This window comes from Gymnodraco acuticeps, unplaced genomic scaffold, assembly GCF_902827175.1.
Source record: "Gymnodraco acuticeps unplaced genomic scaffold, fGymAcu1.1, whole genome shotgun sequence".
NCBI lineage: Eukaryota > Metazoa > Chordata > Actinopteri > Perciformes > Bathydraconidae > Gymnodraco > Gymnodraco acuticeps.
Window position 1 is genome coordinate 367,970 of NW_022990990.1, and position 22,389 is coordinate 390,358.

Consider the following 22,389-nt stretch of genomic DNA (forward strand, 5'->3'; position numbering starts at 1 on the left):
AAATGAGGGGCGGGGGGATATGCAGAATGACACAACATATGACCCAAGTATCACTCAAACATAAAACATGACGTTTACTGTAGCCGAGTTTGAAGACTTTAATGGTAGTAATGACAATCAGACATATTGTGGACTGGTTCTAGTTTCTCTAAACGTGTCCTAAGATGAAGCTGCTGTTCCATAAGAACAAACGTTTTCCTGCAGGGAATTACTTAATAACAGTCTCCGTTTCACAACCATGAATCTTGTAATCCACTTAACAGAATGGGAAATTCCACTGTTACATGTATAAAACAATACATGAAATTATTCTGTGTTGCAGCGTAAAAAGTCTTTTAAGGCAAAGCAGTGTTTTTTTGTTTCCTCTGCTTTACCAGGCGAGGCCCTTCTTCTTCTTGCTGTGGCCGTTTTTCTTTGCCATGCGTCTGCCTTTTAGTTTTTTGGCCTGCCTTTGATTCATCCACACGGGGTACTGTCCATTTTCATTCAGTTGAGTTATCTTGTTGCGCTTGCTGTCCATGTCCATCTTACCATCTGCAACACAAAAGACAAGGATTAAAAAATAAGATGATAAATAAACATGTTGCAATACAACTTACAAATCTGTGAACTATGTTGTTAACAATCTCTCACTCACCTTCCCCCTCCATCTCCCCCACATCTGTCTGCTTCTTGATCTTGTCAGCTGGCACCACAGTGACGATGTCCTGTATGTCGGCCATGACAGCGTCTCCTTTCTTATCCATACTCAGAGCTTGTTTCAGGCGTGCCAGCTCTTTGGGAGCGTTCTTCTTCCTCTTCTCTGCACGCATCTTCCTCTTCCATTTGCTCCTGAGGCTTTTTGCCATTTTAAAGACGATCTGAAGGAAGAAAGGAAAAACACACAACAGTCAAACTTACTATATTTTTAAAGCTGCTCTGCAAGTCCCCACACTTCATTGGTTTTTTTCCTAATCAATTAAGTTTCTCTAGGATGCAGTAGATGCCTAAACCAAGAGGCCCAACAATCAATAAGTATGTATACATTGTTGTATCTACAGGAATCCTGAAACTATTAAAACATATCCTCTTTGGTGATGACAACCCCAAAATAATACTCCTGAAATGCAAAAAAGAGTGTTCAGTTTTTCTGAAACTGTACTACACTTTTAGCAAGACTTGCTAAAACAACATAGGACAACACAATCACACTGTTGTTTCAGGTGTAATTATAGGGAAGTGTGTTGAAGAAATATATCAAGGACATTTATAGTAATACAAAAAAGTGAAAATGCTAAAAAAAAGGAGATGTGAGACAGCTTTGCAGGGAAGAACGACAGTCAAGTGGATTACACATCACGTGTAATCCACTGTAATTGCTTAAAGGAGATATAAAAAAAAAATAGGCCTCCAAAAAAGCACGGTTGGCCTGATCACTATTTATATGACACAAGATCATCGTAATTACATACGTATCCACATGGGAAACAGAATATAACATAACACAATGTCACTATTTGGTATCAACACATAACTAACGTTTGATATTAGCAAGCTACCGCAAGGTAGGCAAACGGTTTGCTAGCCTGTTAGCTTTCCAAAGCTAAAGCAACCAAGCATAAACTTGAGAGCGAATTCATTCTACATAGCAACCAATACAGTGTATGAGTATTATTTGACATGTTAACAATAAGCGTTGACTTACAGATGTCCTTTGGGTGCTTTAATTGTATCCGTAGACCGACAGGGACACACTGCGCTCCGCACACGTGTTTACAAGTTGGAGAAAAAAACGATGACGCCTTTGTGAAGAAAGAGTAACATGATTGGCTGCTTTTGTCGATCTGAAGAACGGAACATGTGATTGGCCGAGGATGCCAGGAAAACAGGAAGGTCGAAGAAGTATGGATGGATTGTAAACTAATGTTGAGTAGAGTGTTGTGTACAAAAGTAGACGTCCAAACAGGTCTATCCACGTACTAATTTAGCAGCTAAAAGTAAATAAATAACACGCACTATATTTTAGTGCGTGTTATTTATTTTACTTTTTTTTGTCATGAGCAGTTCGTCTGCAGCTCGCAGCTTCGGTTCAGTCTGCAGCCCGCAGCTCACTTGTTCTTTAACACAGATGTCCAGCATGTTGGACACCGCTGCAGAGCAAATGATGGTCGAACAAGATTTCCAGGAAGCCTTTGACACATGCGACAGAGGCCTGGAGAGCCTCGCCAACATGGACCAAGAGGACAGCAGGTGGAAGTCTCAATGTTCCTAAGTATGAGATGAATGCTCCCTGCAGCTGGATGCTAATGTATCTGTGGTTTTCTGTGTTTCCCGTCTTCAGGTGTGGAGAGCTTAAAGCTGGCTTCTGCATGTTAGGGATGCAGGCACTGGCTGAGCTGAATCAGTGGCATGGAGTCCTCTCATGGATCCTCCAGCAGTACGAGCACCAGGAGAAAATACCAGCCAAAATAATGCAGATGTGGTGAGTAGAACTATAGCTGTATAATAGATAGATGAAACCACAACATTGCATATTCTTTTTTATACTTAAAATAATACATTAAACCTTGTACAGCCCCACAACAATGTATTTTTGTTCTATCTTATCTTATCTTAGTTTGTACAACCCTCTATAAATGTAGCCCTTGCATATACATGGTAACTCTGACAGTTGAAAACCCTACTATCCACTTAAGCATAATTGAGAACAAGCTTCAAATAGTTTCGCAACCAAGGTAGCATTGTCCTATTCCTGAATTTATTTATTTAAAAAAGGATAATTAATATACATTTGTTTATTACAAGAAGAACAATTTGGCCTTTTTGTTTGATAAACCACTTAAAGAGCCTGTGACAGCATCCCAACAACTGTTGTGCAATGAAATATTGGGCTACTAGTAATCTCGAACCGTCAGTTTAAAAAAGAAAAAGCGATACCGTTCCGTTAAATATCAATAATTTCGAACATCGCGGGGAAATTCCTTCGACTCATTTTGAAGTTTTGGGGGAAACCGGAAGTGACGTCAAGGCGGGAACGCTTCACTGTGCGGCGAGAGAGCCAAACACGGACAAAGTGTGTTGTCATGCGTAGAAATGGTGAATTACTGAGTTTAGGCACGTTAATAACGTTTTAATGAAGTTGACTACAGTATATTCATATTTGTCAGTGCTTTCATGTCAATTAGGCGAACATAAACATAAATGATCGTGGTGAAGATGATGATTACATTAGGATTAAACATCGGTAATGAGAGCTACTGAATTTCCTCCCTGTAGGATGTGATATAAAAACAAATCGATTATTTTTGTAATTGTAAACTCAAGTGGATGAAACTACATTTATTACTGCTTTCATGTCAATTCGGCGAACATATGATAGATTAAATGATCGTGAGAATGATGATTAAAAATCGTTTGTTTGTGCCGGTCTGCATTTCCTGATGAGAAAACAAACCGATGATTTTTGTAGTTGTAGTACACCAACATGGATTAAAAACGTGTGGTTTTTTTCACCACAATGTTGGGGAAATTAATGGATAGAATGCACGGATTATTATTATTCCCACTCCGATCGGGACACTAGGTCCACCGTTTCCCCGCAGCGAGGCTCCCCCCGTTGACAGTTTACGTGGGCTGGGTGCAGTGGTGGACTGGCCATCGGGACGAATCCCGATGGGCCGGTACCGAAGTGGGCCGGTCGGATAAATCACTAGCACATCCCCCATAGGCGGCGCGTGAGGCTCAGGTTTGGGAAGGCTAAATAACTTCTTTTACCTGACGCTGCCCGCCTCCGGCGTCTATAGAAAAGAGATCAACTCAGTGTGCGGAGTTTAAATCTCTAAGTCATATTACAGGATAAAGGAAATACAGAGAAGACGCCGACGTGTCGCACTTATCATTCATATTACATCATCAATCAGATCATCGATCATAGCCTATAATATCATAATATAGGCCTATCATATATTTCCTTATCTCAGTCAGCTTCTCCAGCCGTATCTGGCCGTGCAACCAGTGGCGTTTCTAGGTGTATAAAACTGGGGGGGGCAGAAAGAGGTCGGGGGAGAGAGAGAGAGAGAGGGGGGGGACAGAGAGAGGGAGGAGAGAGAGAGGGGGGACAGAGAGAGGGGGGGAGGAGAGAGAGAGGGGGAGTGTCAAATTACATACTGAAGACCACAGGAGCAACACTGTGAGCGCATACATTTACGTACACAGCGTGGGGATGTCATAGTAATGCACCTTCATACATGGAGTAAAGGTCACCATCACAAAGTAATTCTTAACAATAACAACAACCGTAATGCTTTAGCATTAAAACACCATAGACTGTAAATATAGGGAAAACACAGACACTCATCATCGAGGTCACAATATCAATCGATCCAGCAGAGGCAAAACACAGAAGATCAACAAAATATATGACATAAATGAACTTACCAAAGCTGAAGGCTCACTTGAAAAGAAAAGCGGCACGGCGGTCCTTCCTCTGACAGAATGTGTCTATCACTTTGGGGATGAAGTCCTGTAGTTGCTGGATCAACTGGCTTTCAATTGAAAGCATGGCCAATGCGTTAAGTCGCGGCTGTCCCATGGTGTTGCGAGTGAAAGTCTTTATCCTTTTGAGGGTGGAAAAGTTCCTCTCTGACTCGGATGTCGTCATCGGAGTTGTCACTATTATTTTGACCAAAATAACAGTCTCAGCAAACGTATCCTCCAAGTTGTTCTCGTGAATGGATTTCAACAGAGACAGGGCAGTGTTTCCAGTGTGAAGCTCACTGTGGCGGTAGAGCGTGGTCAGCTCAGACTTCAACTTCTCCTTGTTTCCCAACGCAGGCCACAGTTTCACGGCGCAGTCAAGCTCAGGTGTAGGAAATGACAGGACATGCTGTGGGAAGAATGAGCTGTCAACAAGCTTTGCAGCAATCAAATGGTCACTCTGTGAGAACCTCTGTTCCACCTGTGAGATGACTGTGTCACAAGTCTCCTTCATCACCGGCGCTGTGCTGCTGACTCGTCGGCCTGGCTCGTCTGTTCCATCATGAGCAGTGGCGGCCAATGCATCAGTTTTCTGCCTCATTTTCTGAACATTTTCCTTGAAACGGCAGAGCGCGCTGTTGATCCCAGGTGCATCGATGCTTCGTTTTTGCAGAGTGTTGTATAGAACATCCACTTCTGGCATAAGCAACGAAAAAAACTCCAGGAGCTGCATAAATGCTCGGTCCCGCAGTTTCTTTGACAGGCCGTATGCCTCACTTATGGTGACCGCATCCCATCCTGGTTGTGCGCGTATATGCTTCATACACTGAAGTAGTGCATCTCGGGTCTCCCAAACCGCGTTCACAGTTTTGCTTTTAAAGTTCCATCTCACAGCCGGTGGCCGTGGGATGCGTCTCTGTGTTGCCTCTGCAAGAGCTGCAACACGTTTTGGAGCACCGGAGAAAAAAGTGGAAAAAGCAGTTAGATCTGCAAAAACACCTTCAGGATGCTCATCCTTGCTGAACACAGTTGCTGCAGGGTCAGGTTCAGTTGGTGGGCGTAGCAGTGAACAAACTGAGCGTTTGGGTACGTCTCCTTCATCACCGTCTGTACCCCGCGCACGTTACCGCTCATGACGGCCGCCCCGTCATAGGTCTGAGCGATTAGCTTTTCTTTCAGCTTCAGGGGTTCCAGAACAGCCTTGATGCTGTTAGAGAGACCTACACCAGTTTTGTCCTTTACTTCCACAAACTCCAAAAAACGCTCTGTAACTGTGAGGTCAGGCATAATGTATCGCAGCACAATCACCATTTGCGATTTACAGGAGACATCGGTTGTCTCGTCGGCCTGAACGGCAACAAATGATGTGTTGTCCACTTGCTTGGCTATTTCCTCCCTGTACACATCATACATGCAGTCCAAGAGTTCATTCTGTATGGTGCTTGATGTCCCTTTGAAAACAAGCTGAGCTTCGTAGTGCCGTTGAAGCCTGGAATCGCCCTCACACATTGTCTCGAAAATTGACCTGAATATCCCTGGATTCAGAGAGTCCGCCGACTCGTTGTGGCCCCGCAGTGCTGTCTCACATTTCCCACACAGTTTAATACAGGTGATGATCCGACCAAGCACGTACCTGTTTTCTTCCACCTTCCTATTATGAGAATCAATGCCGCGTCTGTAGGCGCTGTCAATCTGAGCTGCAACATTCACCCTTCCAAGTAATCCCAATTTTACGGCATTTTCCAAATGACTTTTGCTGCTCTCATGCTTCATTGTCCTCTCCGAAACATGCTTTAAGTCCTTGTAACCTGTCCTCGACCAAGTACCTTGATCTTCACCAAAAAGCAGGCAAGGAAAGCAAAAGAGGGAATTCTTCTGGATGCTCGCCGTTAGCCATTTCTTTTTAGCAAACCACTCAGCGTTAAACCCACGTTTAACTTTGCCCGCAGTCTGGACCATTTGGAAATCCGGTGGATGGTGGGCACCGAGGCGCTTTACCTCCAGTTTCTCTCCGAGACTAAGTGTCTCAAATGTGTGCTCCAGTAAATGGTCAACTTCATTCATTTTCTTTCAGTTTTTTACTTCTTTTAATCGCTGGTGATGTTAGCTATATGCTGCTCTCTCGTCTCCTCTTCAAACTACACGTGACGTTTCGCAGCACTGCACACGTGAGTACTTACAGCCAATCAATTCTGAATTATGTGAGATGACGTATGGTGGGGATGGGAGCACTATGCCCCTACGGTCATTATTTTTTTGCCACACACATTAAATAGAAAAATACTCTGAGCATGCGCAGTGTAGTTTTTACAATCACCGTTCACTTAGACTGTGAGAGGGAGGGGCAGGATCGGGTTTTGTCCCACATGGCTTTAAACAGCTCAAAACGGCACTCTAGACACTAATTAGAAGAACACAGACTAAAACAGAAATGTACAGACGAATCAGATTATTAAACATGACCTTAAAATATATTTTATATGTTTTTTTATTTATTTTTTTGTATTTTTTTGTAATCATTATTTATAATACTTTCTTCTGACACTAGGTGGGGCTGTGCCCCACCTGCCCCTAATGACCCGCCGCCACTGCGTGCAACACTTACAGTGTCACATACTGTATGCAGAAGTATTATTTTAAGCAACACATTATGTTGACGAAACACTCGAGTCAAATGTAATTAAAGTCAGATCCACTCGTGTCTTAGACGTGAACGCGCTCTCAGCTGGAGAGAGAAACCCTGGCTTGATTTACCGAGTTGATAACCAGCGTCGTAGGACCGCTTAGCGAGATCTCGTTTGTTAGTTTGTTGTTGTTAGTTTGTTTGTTACTCAAACATATCCATGGTCTGTTGAACTGGCTTCGTAGTACAGGGCACAGGTGGCTAGCAGCGCTAATGTCAAAGACACAGACATTGCATTATATTTGTATTTTACCAGGATGCAGTGACACAAATATTTACATATTTACATTTACTATCTAGAGCACCCGCCGCCCCTGACATCCTCCACTCCCCCCGTTGACAATTTACTAGCGGTACCGAAGTGGGCCGGGATGATTTTTAGTCCCAGTCCACCACTGGCTACATGACCGTATGATCGCCCATATTCAGTGCTGGAATTGGGCCGGTACTCACCGGTACGCAGTACCGGCACTTCTGGTTCTGACCCATGGAGTACCGGCACTTCTTGCTCAGTACCGGCATGCTGGCGGTACTCCGGTACTCATGCACCGTGCCAGTACTCAACACTCTCCCGCCGTTCTTATTATACATCCATATATATATATACAGCCGCCCGGTACTCAGTAGATGCGTCATGAGGTGCCGAACGGACATTCTCATCGCTCTAACCGCTGGAGTTTCACAGCGGCTGTCAGCTGTTTACTCCTGTCATTCAAACAGAACGTGCTGGAGAGGGGGCGGGGCTTATCTTCTCCATGTAAGTACTGTGGTGGAAACGACTATGTCAAAATTAACCTATTTGACCGTGATTTAATAGTAATACACGTTTCAAAATAATAATAATAATAATAATGCCGAAGTAACAACATACTGAAAACTGTTAGTAAAACCATGTTTTAATGCTTTACAATTTACATACCTAGATGCACGTGTGTTGTGTTTATGCAGTGCAACTCCCACCCAGTGGGTGGCTATGTAGAGTGATAGAACAGAGCAGGCACGCCCCCGAGAGAAGGAAAGCAAGTCACGTCACAAATTAGCATTTCTAAAATGTTAGCGTGGATTAATAAAAGTGCAAAAAGACAGCGGTTGTCGCCGGAAGAAACTTCAAATACAGAGAATGCTGTGCCTGTGTTGGAAATTGTGTCTGATGGGGAGCTTTCTTTGGTTGATCCTCCTGCTCCAAGTTCTAGTGCATTAGCATTAGCACTAGCTCCGCCGCCTCCTCCAGAGCCTCTAACGTTAGCTGCTGCTGGCGCAACTGCCACCACCAACACCGGGCAAAGCGATGCACCTGACTGCTGGACAACGGACCAGGTGCAATATTTTTGCAAGACCAATGCATGGCTCCTTCTTAAAGATAAGAAGCTAGGATGTCGGATATGCAGAGATGTCAAATCTTTGGGAATACACACTGGACAAGGACTGAAACTGTCAACTGAATGGGGTGAGTGTGCAGCGTCTCATTTCGGTGTTGACAAGGGCAAACAACAAGCTAGCCTGAGAAAAAAAAATCAAAGAACATAAAGAATCACAAGCCCATGTAAAAGCTGCTGACATCCTTACATCTGCTTCACGTGAAACTATTCAACATCAAGTGCAGTCTATGCATAAATCTGAATTAGACACCACTATCAGAGTTTTTCGAACGGCATATAAAATTGGCAAACATAGCCGGCCATTCACAGACATGCCAATTGATTTGAATGTACAGAAACTGAATGGGCTGAACGTGGGCAGGGTTTTGCACTCCAATAAAACCTGTGGCGAAATCATCGACCACATAGCTCATGAGCTGAAGAAAAAAATGGCAAAAGACATTACAGAAAACCAAAGAAAACTCTGTGTTTTGGTCGATGAATCTACCACTATTAGTGGTAAAACGGTGCTTGTTGTGTGTCTACGCTCAGCATTAGCTGATGCTGAGCCCGAAACGTTTTTTTGGGAGCTGATCGAGTTGGATGGAACAACGGCTGATGACATCACAAAGGCGTTAATGGAGTGTCTTGGAAGAGATTTTAACGAGGACTTTTTAGGTCAGTGTTTCGTTTCTTTTGCATGTGATGGGGCTTCAGTCATGCTAGGGAAGAGAACAGGCGTTGCTACCCAGTTGTGTAGTAAATTCCCAAGCCTGTTTGTGTGGCACTGCTCCAATCATCGTCTAGAGCTGGCAATTGGGGATGTGGTCAAGGAGGTCTCAGGGCTCAATCATTTCCAGATCTTTTTTGACAAACTCTATTCCTTGTTCCATGCCTCCCCCAAAAATCAGAGGCAGTTAGCGCAGTGTGCGCAAGCAGTCGGACAGCGTCTCCTGGTGATAGGGCGTGTTTTGTCCATCCGCTGGGTGGCTTCAAGTGAAAGGAGCGTCAGAGCAGTCTGGGAAAACTACCGAGTGCTTCATGATCACTTCACAAATGCTGCAAACGACACGAGCAGGGATTCCAGAGACAGAGCAAAGTACAAGGGCCTGGATGATGTGCTCACATCTGCAATGTTTGTCAGCAATCTGGGACTGATGTACGATACGCTCACAGAGCTCAGCGACCTCTCTCGGCAACTCCAAAAAAGAGAGATGACACTGCCTACAGCAGATAGGCTCTTAACTCGAGAAATACGAGTTTTTGAATCCATGGTCACCATGCCTGGCCCACACATGACTACAGTTCATACAGCTCTAGCTGAGAAGTCCTTCAAGGGTGTTGCCCTGCGTGAGAATGGCAGGCTTGTACAGATTCATGCAGGTCAGTTTTTCCGCAGTATGGTAGAGAATCTGAGACACAGAATGACTTCCACAACCTCCTCTCATGTCAGCACAAGAGAAATCCCATTACATGGCCCGGGAGGCCCGGGACAATCAGCTAATCCAGGACATGAAAGTTATCCATCCTGGAAGTTGGCCTGAAGAGGAGTTAGACGTACAGTATGGGGACGTAGAGGTGCTACGTTTGTGCGAAGTGCTGAAAGTGGACAGAAGAGAGACTGTTCAGGGCTTTTGCGAATACAAGGAAACCAGGGCATCCCGTACACCTGCTGCCATGGAGCCTCTACTGAAAGCAGTCTGAACCATCGCTGTCTCCACTAGTGAGTGTGAGCGGGCATTCAGCTGCATGAACGATATCCTTACTGCAAAAAGGAATGCTCTCTCTGTCAGCCGACTGTCCAGCCTGGTTTTCATTAAATGTAATGGACCATCACTAGGACAGTTCAATCCGGAACAGTATGTGAGGTCCTGGCTGGCAAAGGGAAGGAGAAGTGCTGATGAAAGAGCCTGTCCAGCTCCAGCCCCTGATACTGATGTCCCCAAGGCCTTCTGGAGCCTTTTCTAACAATGTGAAGTATATTGCAAAGCAGCTCACCCAGTGAGAAGACTTTTGGCATAATGTGCCGATTTGTACAGATCCTGGAGATAGAAGGACTTCAGACCAACCAGGGAGTTATCTGATCAGCTTGGTGTTCAATGTAACTCTTTACCATGGCTCAGACTTTGTTACTTGCAGTTACAGTTTCTCATTTTAGATTGTGCAAATTTTGCATTTGTTTTTACATGTTCTTTGTTCATGCTCTTTATCATTTTTCTGAGTTGGAAAGTTAGATTGCATCATAGTTTACTTTATACATATTTGTATTCTTCAGTGGTGAAGTATATTGCAAAGCAGCTCAGCCATGTGAGAAGACTTTTGGCACTTTTTCGTTTTCTGAGTTGGAAAGTTAGATTGCATTCAAAATGTACAGAAATACTTAATTTTGTTAAAGCTTTTTATAAAAAATGCTTCTGACCAGAGCTTTGTTTCCTTGTCATTAATGTTGAACACCACCAGAGGGGCTCTCACCTGAAAGGTCTCTGCTTCATGTGTCTTCAGCAGAAGATCTAGACTTTGATTGCTATATTTTCAGTTAATATTGACCTTACTGAGCTTTAGCCATATCCGCTGCCTATCATAAAAAATGTTAAGTACAGTGAACCTTTCTAAAATATACAGTAGTAAAGAGACAAACCCACCAGCATTATAGTAGCCAAATTCTTGTTTGTGGGCTGTATATATAAAATTGACTTGAAAAAGTTGCTGATTTTAGAGTACTGGCACCTTTTTCATTCCAATTCAAGCACTGCCCATATTGACGCACCTAATTCCTAAACTTCTAACAGATACAACATAAACAGATCCTTCAGCCTCATATGAGCTCTCAGACACGTTCAAAATTAAACTGTCATCGCTGTCTGAGCTTGCTGCTGTGTGCGCCATCGTGCGTTTACATTCAGATGCTGGGATCCTGAACGGTGCAGCTGGAGCGCTGTGCCCGCAATGACGTCACACATCATTTGGCGGGACTTGAAGAATCCCCGAGAAGATCCAGAAAATGGTCAACATTGAAGGGCAGATTAATGGTTATCAAAGTACAAATATCCAAAATCAGTTCAGTAACGGTTTTCAAGGGGACAATATTTACTCAAATTGATGGGTTTGGATGATGGGGGAAACTCGTGTCACAGGCTCTTTAAAGATGATTGTTCTGTTGATTACCTATCATTCTATCGTCTTCAGCTCTAACATACCTATTGATAACGATATTTTGTCCCCAGCATACTTCTTTACTCCAAGGTGGGGGAGCCAGCCGTGATGCAGGACGCAGCCAGAGTTTGGTTACACTGCCTGCCCAACAGCACAGTGACAGGCTTTGGCACGGTGGCGGAGCTGTACCTGCTGCATGTCCTCGTGCCTCTGGGAGACAGAGACGAGGCTCTGCAGCTGATCCAGGGCCAGGTTGGAAGCAGTGCGTTCTCAGAAGAGCAGAGGCAGACGGCGCTGGATGTTGTAGAAGAAAAAGAGCGACAGAATGAAGAACCGCCTCCAGATCCTGGGATCAGACCAGACTCTGAGATTGCCACTCACTCAACCCAAGGTCTTGCATATAGGTTAAGCCCTGAATTATAATGAAGTAATATGAGTACAAGTAATTCATTCAGATTTTCTAATTCTACAGGATCTGTAATCCGTAAACTTCAAGCCATGCTCAGGTTTTTGTACCGAAAAGCGTTGTTGGCCGGCTCTGGTTCATTCTCTTTCCGGAAATTATTTATTGCTGCTGTTCTGCTCTACATGCTTCTCCTCCGAATGGATCCAGGTTAGATAAAATGTTCTTTGTTGACCAGTATAAAATGTAAGATTTGAATTATATCAGTGTATGTCTTCTTGTTCTTTCCCTGCAGCTCTTCCATCTTCATTCATGTGGATTTCCAAACTGCTCCAGCTGCTCAGACAGATGTGGACTGCCATGTTTGCACCGTACCATCAGGCTCTTACAAAGAGACTGTAAAAGACTGTGAAAATCACAATGTGTTTGACTAAAGTATATGTGTATACCATCAGTTTGTGAGTGTGTATGCAGGAGCAGACCTAGGGAAATGTTCATGGGGCGGCAAAAGAGTGTCATAAAGGGCATAACATATGAACATTAGCACAAAATGTGATCAATAGATTATTAATAGAGACAGGGTTGGTAATGTGGCAGAAGATAAGTACTACATGTTGATTGTATTGCAAACAGTCCCATTTATCAATATTTGCTTGGAAAATAATATCTTTAATAATATTAAAATAATGTTGCAAAGCGCTACAAAGAAATACCAAAGGGTGACATTAGAAATCCATGAACCTTTAATGTCAAATCTTCCGCTGTCCTTTTTTTCTTTAACTATCTCTTAGCATAAAAAAGTGCAATTACATATTATTCAACCTTATGTTTATTTTTAGAAAGTTATTTTTTTTATTAATCTTGATAATTATGCAATTATATTGATTACATTGCGGTTTATAATACGTACAATTCTGGTGATTTTATATTAACTGTGTTTTTACAGTTAGGATGTCAAACTTTTAAAAATAAAAACAAACAAATCAAACAAGAAATACTGGCAACGGAATGTTAGATAAAGGAAATCTAATAAAACGATAATAAATATGAATGAAATTATGTTAATTTTCCGTGTGTTTTGTGATAATATCGGTCTGCTACTCTGCGCGTGGCAACTACTAAGTTTCGATTCCAGCAAAATGACGAACCCAGAAGTGTAAAAACGAAATTGAACCTTAAGTTGTCAGACGGTGATGTTTACTTTGAGAGGAGAGGAACAGATCATTCTGAAAGATACACGGAAGGTTTTATAACTTTTCTCTCAAGTAAACGTGTCTCTGCACCCCGGAGACGTGGGTTTTGTCTCCAGAACTTCCGGTAGTTATCCGACACTGAGTCTGTGCTGATGTCTCATAGGATCTACCGGTTCTTTTCAGTTATCTCTATGAGGGACAGCTCCTTTGGTAAGTAGAACACAGCCAAGCTGTCTGCTGATGATATTTGTACATATGATTTAACCCTCTATGGCATGACTTTTTATTTTGGGAGAAAAAAAAAAGTTTCACCATGTCTTTTAGGAGCTTAGGTCCCTGATATTATATCAATTATAAAATGTGACCACCCCTCAACCAGGGGTTGGCTTGTTGCCTCAGGGCAACAATGTGCTACGATGGTATTGAAACATCAAGGATTTCTACAATTCAGAAGAAATAGAAAAAACTACTCTATATGAATTCAAAAGGTTTTCTATGTGTGTGTGTGTGTGTCTGTGCGTGTGGCGTGTGTTTGTATGCGTGTGTCTCTCTCTCTGTGCGTGTGGCGTGTGTTTGTATGTGTGTGTCTCTCTCTGTGTGTGTGGGTGTGTGTCTGTGTGTGTATATCTGTTGTGTATGTGCGTGTGTGTCTGTGTGTGTGTCTATGTGTGTGTGCCTAACCCTATATTGACCTTCACTGTCAGACGGATGCCCATAACATGTGTTGGTGTCCATTTCCTGTAAATATCAGTAGATGGTAAAAACATTGATTAAGTTTATCATTTTACAGCTGAGCACATTTGCACACTTGCATGATATTGCCTGGAAAAAAGTGGTCAAGTGGCACAGTGTTGTCCTGAGGCAACGAACAAAAAAACATAGTTTTAGCTAATTAATAAATACATAATAAGTCTTTAAACAATCAAATATACTTCTTTACCTATTCATGCACATGCATGTATTTTTTATTTTAAGTTGTGTACATTTCTAATATGTTAAAAAGTGAAATGTATTTTACCAAGTGGTGGCCCTGAGTCCCCTGCAGCTTTGCTTGCAGAAAGGACTGCTCCACCCCCAGACAAAATGCCACACCCATATAATTCTCTCATTTTATTGGACACCAGCATGTCAGGTGACATTGTGTATATTTAAAGAAATACAAATATTTAGAGGGCCAGTGTGTGAGGTCGAAAAAAGTGGTTTTCAAACTGTGGGGCGCGACCCCTGGTGGGTCGTGGAGGTACTGCAGGGGGGGCGTGGGAAGATTTTATTATTTTCTCTTTTTAGCTTTGTGAAGCACCTTGAGATGACGTTGTTTTTAAAGTGTGCTATATAAATCAAATGTATTATTATTATTCTCATTGGTCAGAGAGCTGTGGGCATAATGCTGCCTTTTGCAACATCCTATTGTGTGAGATAGGCTTTTCTTGCTGCCATCAAAACGAGATACAGATCAAAGCTGAACATTGAGAAGGAACTGAGAGTGGCAGTCTCAAAACAACAGCCCCGGTTTGAGAAGATCTGCAAGGGAAAGCAAGCACGCACAAGTCATTGATAGGCTATGTGTGGAATAGGAATGGTAGAGTGATGTGATCGTTTGCAACCTGCAGTAGAAATAGTAGCTCATTAATATATGTTCCTTAAAGAAATTTGAATTTAAAAATCTACTACTCTGGGAAGAAGGGCTGCTAGTTTTAATTAGGCCAAATTAATTCACAGTATCTATTACAAGCACTTTTGTTCATGTGTAATCCATAATAAAATATACAATTATAGTTGGATCTTTGTATCTTATTATCATTAGTAGAGAAAATGTAATGTTTTTACAACAATATACAATTAATCCTACCAATATAGATGGGAACCAGGTTGGGGGGTCCCGAAAATATTTCCAATTACCCAAGGGGGGCCCGACTGAAAAAGTTTGGGAAACACTGCCATAGAGGGTTAAATGTTACCAAACAATACAATACATTAGCCCTGCAACATGCCTCCATAAGCACTCATCTGTTGTCTACTGTAATAGACAGTATTTCATTTCATCTTACTGTACAACATTTAATTTTACATTCTGTTCTTGTATGTTGTATCATATTCTATTTACGTATATATAGAGTTCTTGCACAATTTTTTTATTTGATATTTTATTATATTGCATTGTTGCATTGTTGGAGGAGCTTATGTGCATATACATTAAAACCTTTGAATTGAATGCATTATATACTCGCATAGGTGCAATTGATGTGCTCCTCCACAGTATGTCATTAAGGTGGAAGATTAAAAAACATACCACCTTTCAATATAATACAATACATTTCCACCAACAAAAGGAAAACTAAGCATTGTGATGTAACATGTCATCCTTACATTCTTTCTCGAAATAATAAGTTACAATGGCAAAATAATGAGCAACTTTCTCAAAAAATATCATAGTCTACTGTATTCTATTCCTCTTCACAACCAATACATCCCTCATGTGTGCAGCAATGACAGAAACAAACAAACTGCCCTTGGATCTGTAAAATCAACTTAAAAAAATAAACCTGTAAAATCTTCTATAAATAGGGCCTTAAATCAATAAACAAAAAATGTCACTGTCTTCTATAAAAGGATTGACTTGTTTATTTTAATACAATATGTAAGTGAGGTGGGCGCTGGAGGTATATATTTACTTTGAGCATCAAGCATAACCTTTATGTTTTTATATTATTTTCACACCTGTGAATGCTCGCTGGCATGGGCCCCTAGGTGGGCCCTGGAAAATGTGTTTGGTTAAACTTTTCAGCAACAGGATTCTTTTGACGTTCCCGATGGTCTGTCACAGGAATGAGAGGCCTCAGTAACCACCAGCTGTCCTGCTGTGTGAACACACTCCTGCAGACCCTCTCCGCTACCTGGGAACTGGGAGAAATACTCGACAAGTAAGAAAATAATGTTGTATGGTCCTGAATTAAGAAGATCATAACATACTGTATGGCAGGGGTGGCCAAACTCTTTTCACCGAGGGCCACATGAGGACATTCGAAGGGCTGGGCCACTCACTCGAGGTGAGGTTTATTGCCTCATAAGTTAAGTTATAAGTTAGCAAAATCAATCAGGTAAATTATGCTTGATAACTGAATATGCTTTAAGAAAAAAAACAGCCTATATCACAGCTCTCCATAGGGTTTCATTAAAAATTTTAGCAGCTCATTCCTTAAAACAGAAACCTCAGATTGCTTATCATCATAAGAGGAAAGAGGAAGGGTATATTTCAATATTGTTATGTAATAAGCTATTGGGCTTAGACTTAACTTAGATTTGTTAAAACATATTTTCAACTTTAATTGACTTAATTTATTAGAAATTGGGCTTAACACATGAACACTACTGTGTAATATATATGTACAGATATATTCAAGAAGTTTAATTTGTGGGCCGTATTCCATTATACTTTTTTAATTTGTTGAGGGCCGATTCAAAATGATCCGCGGGCCGCATTTGGCCCCTGGGCCGTAGTTTGGACACCCCTGACATATGGAGTTAATCCGCAGATGCTTTGTTTAAAAAATTAGACCGAACTTTACTATGGATTTGAGGATGTCAGTTTTTGAGCAACAACAAAGGCACAAATAGGGCCTTTAATGGACTAAGTAAAGCTTGTCTTTAATCTGACCAATTGCCTGGAGCAGTCGTTGATCACTTGCGGCCTCTACTGGCTCCTTAAGAGGAGTAAGGAGTCAACATTATAACGTTATAAAACTAAATATGTTTCTCAAAGTTGTAAATCACCAGGTGGTCCTTGAGCATACAGTGATGAATGTGCCCAATGAATATTAGGCTGATCGGCGCAGTAGTATGCACGATAAACTGCAGACAGACATACACAGAAAAATGCAGGCACACACACAGATGTATTGGCCGATGGTGGATTTAACAATCAACAAGGTGTCAATTAAGATCCAAGGCTGCTTCTCTCAGGTAATCAAAAGTAGGATTAATGAGTTTTTATGAATTGCACCAGGTGGGAGACAGCTGCTGTGAGAGAGGCGTGGTGTAACGTCCCCCTGCAGCTGAAGAGAGTTCTCTCCGCCATGAAGAGCGACACCTCTCGTCCTGCTCCTCATTGTAACTTTCTCCGCTCTCTGGACTCAAACCGTATTCGACGTAAGGATGCTACTTTATCAGATGATTATTGATTGGTGTTTATTTAGTAACTTTTAACATGTTTTGCAGTTGGTACGCAGCATGATGCTGATGAGGTGTTCCTCTCCATCCTGAACCTCCTGCACCACCAGATGGACGACAGACGTCTGGTTGGTCTTTAATTATGAATATTCCTTATCTTTCCAACCGTAAGTGCGCCATTTATTATATTGTGTTTGTATTTGTTTTTTCTGCCAGGCTCTTGAAATCCAGAATCTGTACAAGATATCCGTGGAGACATGCGTGCAGTGTTTAGATTGTTCCTCCGTCCAGACCCTGAACACCTACCTGCTCAGCCTGCCGCTGCATGTCAAGGAAGATCACGACTCTCTGGTGAACTTTGTCTTTTCTTTAGACTTGGATGAATATTTCAACATATTGGAAGATATAGTTATAGGCTGTTTTGCCTGCAGCTAGATGGGAACATCGATTATCTTAGCATGAAGACTGGAACCTAAAGGAGACAACTAGCTTGGCTCTGTGCAAACAAAGTTCAAACTTCCTCTAAAGCGAAATAATAGAAAAAACGATGTTTCGGTTGTTTAATCCAAACAACACTTGATGGTTTTACTTAGTCCAGGAACAATCACACACTTTTTTCCTGGTTGTTCCCAGTCTTTATGTAAAAGCTTTTAGGGAGGCTTTAGGAGCAGCTGCTAATAAAGTGTCCTAGAAAAAAAGCCCTTGCATTTTCTTTTTATCAAGAAAGCACACTTGACACACTTGACACTTTCCTTAATGCTGCTTCATTGTCAATCAATTGCTGTTAACTTTTGTGAAGTTGGACTTACAAGTATTTATTCAACAAATCTTTTCAGGAAGGCTGCATGACCTCCTTCTTTGAGCATCAGGAGCTAAGGGGCATAGATTGCTGCTTTTGTGCACAATGTGAAAAGAAGACTCCATCTAAAAAGGTGAGACTTGGTTTAAATGCTTCCCAGTAATTACAAGACAAAACTGTGAAACTTGTTTTTTCTTCCTCAGGGTGTTAAACTACTTTCCCTGCCTTGTATCTTGAGCGTTCACCTGAAAAGGTTTCGGAATAGCAATGGTGACACCCGAAAACTTGACTGCAAGATTACCTTTCCAGAAACCATTGACTTTTCTGAGACTGTTAAGGAAGCGTTCTCCTCAGACTTTAACCAGGTATTTCAATAATAATAGTAATACAGTCTGCACATTGTATCTTTTGTCTTTTATAAATGTACACATTTTTCCAGAATGACTGCAAGTACACACTGCATGCAGTGGTAGTGCACTCTGGATATGCATCGTTTGGGCACTATACTGCCTACGTGCGCCAAAGGGGGAGCCAGCGCTGGTACTATGCAGATGACAGCCACGTATATAAGGTACGTTCAATCTGACAAAATCTGTCTCACTTGAATGCAACTTATTTCAGCTTGCACTTGTTGAAGGACCCCTTGTTAAAAAAAAAAATTAGACACAAATGCTCCCCTGTATACCCTTGTTTCAAAGCCCTGAGATGTTTAGCAAAATGATAATGTGAAAAATGAAAATTACATTTTGGCATTTTTTGTTACTATAATTCAGTTGTATGCATTCATTTGTTTTGTATTCAAACACATAGGCCTCCTGGGAAGAAGTGCAGAGTTCCTATGGGGGAAATCACAGCAGGTAACCTCCTCAATATACATTTTTCATGTCTGGATCTTTTGATAACCTTTGATATTGCATTAGGGGTTAGGGAGTCACGGAATAATTTAACATTTTGGGAATTGCTTCCTTGGCAATAGAGTGATACCACTATTATATACAGTATATATGCTTAACGTGAGGCTGAAACTAGTAAGCATAGCATGTCATTAAACAGCTACCCTGGCTCTGACTTTATGTCTTTATTTTTTTGCTACAATGGGTAATCGTGCTCTGAAATTAATTTCTTAGCTTGATCAAAAGAGCTATTAATACTTAGATTAATGCATTTTTTAATAACAACTCCCGGTCCCCTGTGTTCAGCCTCGTCTAGAAAATGGCAACAAAACAACATGTGACCCCCATTTAAGCTTACTTAAACCAACCTCCAGTTGTTTTCAGAGTTAAGGATTTTTATAAATAACATTTAAAGCCTTGCTTGAATCCCACTTCCATCATGCAGCTTTTATCTTCCTACTTGCGGAAATCGCTTTTGATCTTAAGACAAAACCTTATTGTCTGTTCCTCGGTGAAAATCAAACACTAAAGGTGGTCTTGTTCATTGTGATGGGGGCTTTCAGACTTTTGAACCCACAAACAGGAAATCTGTCTGGTCTGTCATATTGTCTTCAAAAGCTTTTTGTCCAACACTGTAGTTATATTTTTACTTCTAATTCTCTTTAAGTGTACTGTAATTTGGTCATTTTATCCCTTTACTTCCCTAACTCGTAGGAGCATAACTTTGATTTCTACATTTCTGTGCTCAAATGTTTAATGCTGTTATTTTTACAGCGGCACAGCCTACATGTTAATGTACAGAAGAGATTCAAAAGAAGCGGTACAACAACCACAACTCTCCGGCTGAGTGGATTGACGTGGATGAATTTGATCTGGGTTCATGGTGCAATACTGGATCAAAATGGATACTATAGGAAATATATAGAATACATATGCTCATTTTCTTTATTTAATTTATGGGACTTTTTAGATGTTATTGTAAATGGTGAATTGATTAATATGTAATGATTTGTCTTGCTAATTTAGACTGTACTTCGTCAAAGGAGTCTTTGTATTTAAAGAAGTTGGTAAAAAAGCTTTTATGGTTTTCTTATGATTGGATAAGGGTTACCTGTAATCATATGTTCTTTGTCATCAATATCTCAACAGGTTTATTCTGAGATAATACATTCTGACAGTAATTTGTGCTGAACACCAGCAGGTGGAGTTGAAGACTCAACACACTGATGGGGTTTTCCATCCCGAGACCACACACACTGTAAACACACTCTATGATATGGGGAGGGTTGGTTTGAAAAAATGCTTAGCTTAGATATTCACTGTTATGGGGGAAATACCTGCTATTGGAGTCAGTGTTCATTTTCCTGACACTGCTGTATGATATATGAGTCACCCATTAAGCACAGTGAAGTCATTTCTTTTTCTCGTTTGGACTGCCAAAAACAACAATATTAAATCTCCTTCAGAATCTCATTTTGAACTTTCATTTTCTCACTACTTGTAGGGTCTATAACTTCTTACACAAAAGCGGATTTGATGTCTCAATTAAATTATCTTATTGATGCATCAACTACAGCACTTCTATCACTACCTGGGCTCAAAATGAATGCACTTTAATGCAATTTAATAATGCCTGTTCTGAATGTGTCTTGCAGTTAAAAAATGGGTTAAAACTGCAATTACATCAGTGCTAAAATGCTCGGTATAGGCTTTCAGCAGAGCCTCTAAAGTTCCCACTCGTTTCGCCAAGAGTCGGGGGACCGTGTGAAATGGTGCCTATGTGCTGTGGAGCTTTGACAGAATGGAACATGTCTGCACAGTGCCACAGGCAGCAGGCCTCATGCTTAGTCATCTCGCTGCTGTGTGGCGCCACTTTCTATATAGGGGGCATCTTACTCCCACATTAAAAGACCAGGGCTTGAGGTTTATATTATGTGTCTTGATTGAGTCAGTGTCACATTGAGATTGTTTTATCTGACTTTGCTTAAATGGGAAGCTGACAATGGAATACTTGTTGACACATATTGAGAAGTATTTGGATGTGGATGTATTTACAATAAAAAAGCATTTCTATTATCTAGACGACAGGCTCAGATCATTTCATAAAAGCTGATATAATCAATGTATTTCTTTTGGTGATCCTACTGTTGTTTAGATTGCAGAAAATGTATCCAATGAAAGATTTCCTGCTTAGAGATATGGCAGACATATTGTCAGGTAGATAACACATTATGATAATATAAGGAATGTACATTGTGCATGTTGAGTCTGCTTTTTGTGCATTTTGCTGATAATACTTGTGTACTTTCAACTGAGTTCACCTATGTGGGATTGTCATTGCTAATGTGTTAGCAGCATAGCGATGTTATACTGGTCGAAGTGTATGTAATAACATTTTTTTGATTTCAACTATAGAATACATGTAGGCCTACTGGATTATATAAATCTGTCAACTATCTGAATATGCACATCTAGTGGAGTAAAAAGTACAATATTTGTCTATATAATGTGGATTAGTTATTAAACACCACCCTTTTAGATTTGGTCTTAGTACTAAAGGCACATTTGGTTTATGCACCTCTACTGTCCAGACTGATTTTGAAAAGTAATTCTAGAAGAAACAAAGCGACAACAACACAATAAAAGTGATTCTTCTCTTGTAGGGTTTTAATTCATAATTCATAACGTATATACCATGTGTCACGTAGGTGTTAGACGAACACCTGTCGGGCGCCACCATGACATTGACCACAAAATCAAGCTAACAATAGGACAGCATGACACAGGCAGCACGGCCCAGGGCCACACGGATGAAGTCTGAGTTAACGTCTGGACATCTTTGTTTCTTTCCATGCACGTGTCACATGCCTGAGGCCTTTGTCTTCATTGTTTGAGGTTGAGCTCTGGCCCCTGGATGCGGTTACTCAGACACTTTATAGCAGATCATAATCTCTGCAATTTAGCTTTCGCTCTTTATCTTGATCAGGTGTTAGCCAAGGACACCTTATGTTGTATTTCTTTGGCAAAACATCTTGCCAGCAGTGATAGTGATTGACTCGATAAATCAGTAAACGGAGGCAGATAGAAACGTAGGCCATAATAATTCTCCTCAGGCATTGCAGTGTGGCAACACTTAAACTGTTTTATTTTGGAGAACATATTGAGGTTCATTAATGCTTTTTCATCATTGTTGATGTGTGTTTACCAGTTACTAGGTGAGGACACCACTGTGATGCATCGAGGAGAAAATGGAATTTGAGAACCACTCTTTTTTGTGGGTGGAGG

General features: G+C 41.3%; 3 protein-coding genes across 4 annotated transcripts; 2 read left to right on the forward strand and 1 right to left on the reverse strand.

Annotated features, from left to right (window-relative positions):
* Positions 1-73: 73 nt before the first annotated feature.
* Positions 74-1,964, reverse strand: llph (LLP homolog, long-term synaptic facilitation factor). The gene is made up of 3 exons (XM_034235834.1): positions 1,685-1,964; positions 638-860; positions 74-534 (listed from the first exon to the last, which is right to left on the reverse strand). The coding sequence occupies exons 2-3, from the start codon at positions 846-848 to the stop codon at positions 371-373; spliced, it is 375 nt and encodes a 124-aa protein (XP_034091725.1). The 5' UTR covers positions 849-860; positions 1,685-1,964; the 3' UTR covers positions 74-370.
* A 51-nt stretch (positions 1,965-2,015) lies between these two features.
* pex26 (peroxisomal biogenesis factor 26) lies at positions 2,016-13,111 on the forward strand. The gene is made up of 5 exons (XM_034235833.1): positions 2,016-2,229; positions 2,321-2,461; positions 11,721-12,040; positions 12,122-12,262; positions 12,348-13,111. The coding sequence occupies exons 1-5, from the start codon at positions 2,036-2,038 to the stop codon at positions 12,452-12,454; spliced, it is 903 nt and encodes a 300-aa protein (XP_034091724.1). The 5' UTR covers positions 2,016-2,035; the 3' UTR covers positions 12,455-13,111.
* A 115-nt stretch (positions 13,112-13,226) lies between these two features.
* usp18 (ubiquitin specific peptidase 18) lies at positions 13,227-21,180 on the forward strand. Of its 2 annotated transcripts, none has more exons than XM_034235831.1 (10): positions 13,227-13,455; positions 16,070-16,166; positions 17,249-17,391; positions 17,461-17,540; positions 17,629-17,763; positions 18,249-18,344; positions 18,415-18,576; positions 18,651-18,782; positions 19,022-19,068; positions 19,879-21,180. In XM_034235831.1, the coding sequence occupies exons 1-10, from the start codon at positions 13,398-13,400 to the stop codon at positions 19,949-19,951; spliced, it is 1,023 nt and encodes a 340-aa protein (XP_034091722.1). In that variant the 5' UTR covers positions 13,227-13,397; the 3' UTR covers positions 19,952-21,180. The 2 variants fall into 2 exon arrangements, with proteins under 2 accessions (XP_034091722.1, XP_034091723.1); XM_034235832.1 differs by having other exon boundaries at positions 13,239-13,455; positions 16,031-16,166.
* Positions 21,181-22,389: the final 1,209 nt, after the last annotated feature.

What these genes read in the sequence shown, in the direction of transcription:
- llph (XM_034235834.1), bottom strand. Translation starts at nt 848, where the DNA reads ATGGCAAAAAGCCTCAGGAGCAAATGGAAGAGGAAGATGCGTGCAGAG. An exon ending in GGGGGAGATGGAGGGGGAAG is followed by an intron (nt 535 to 637) that starts GTGAGTGAGAGA and finishes TTTGTGTTGCAG; the next exon opens with ATGGTAAGATGGACATGGAC.
- usp18 (XM_034235831.1), top strand. Translation starts at nt 13,398, where the DNA reads ATGTCTCATAGGATCTACCGGTTCTTTTCAGTTATCTCTATGAGGGAC. An exon ending in AGATGGACGACAGACGTCTG is followed by an intron (nt 17,541 to 17,628) that starts GTTGGTCTTTAA and finishes TTTTTCTGCCAG; the next exon opens with GCTCTTGAAATCCAGAATCT. An exon ending in TCTCCTCAGACTTTAACCAG is followed by an intron (nt 18,577 to 18,650) that starts GTATTTCAATAA and finishes ACATTTTTCCAG; the next exon opens with AATGACTGCAAGTACACACT.
- pex26 (XM_034235833.1), top strand. Translation starts at nt 2,036, where the DNA reads ATGAGCAGTTCGTCTGCAGCTCGCAGCTTCGGTTCAGTCTGCAGCCCG. An exon ending in GCCAAAATAATGCAGATGTG is followed by an intron (nt 2,462 to 11,720) that starts GTGAGTAGAACT and finishes TTTTGTCCCCAG; the next exon opens with CATACTTCTTTACTCCAAGG. An exon ending in TCTCCTCCGAATGGATCCAG is followed by an intron (nt 12,263 to 12,347) that starts GTTAGATAAAAT and finishes CTTTCCCTGCAG; the next exon opens with CTCTTCCATCTTCATTCATG.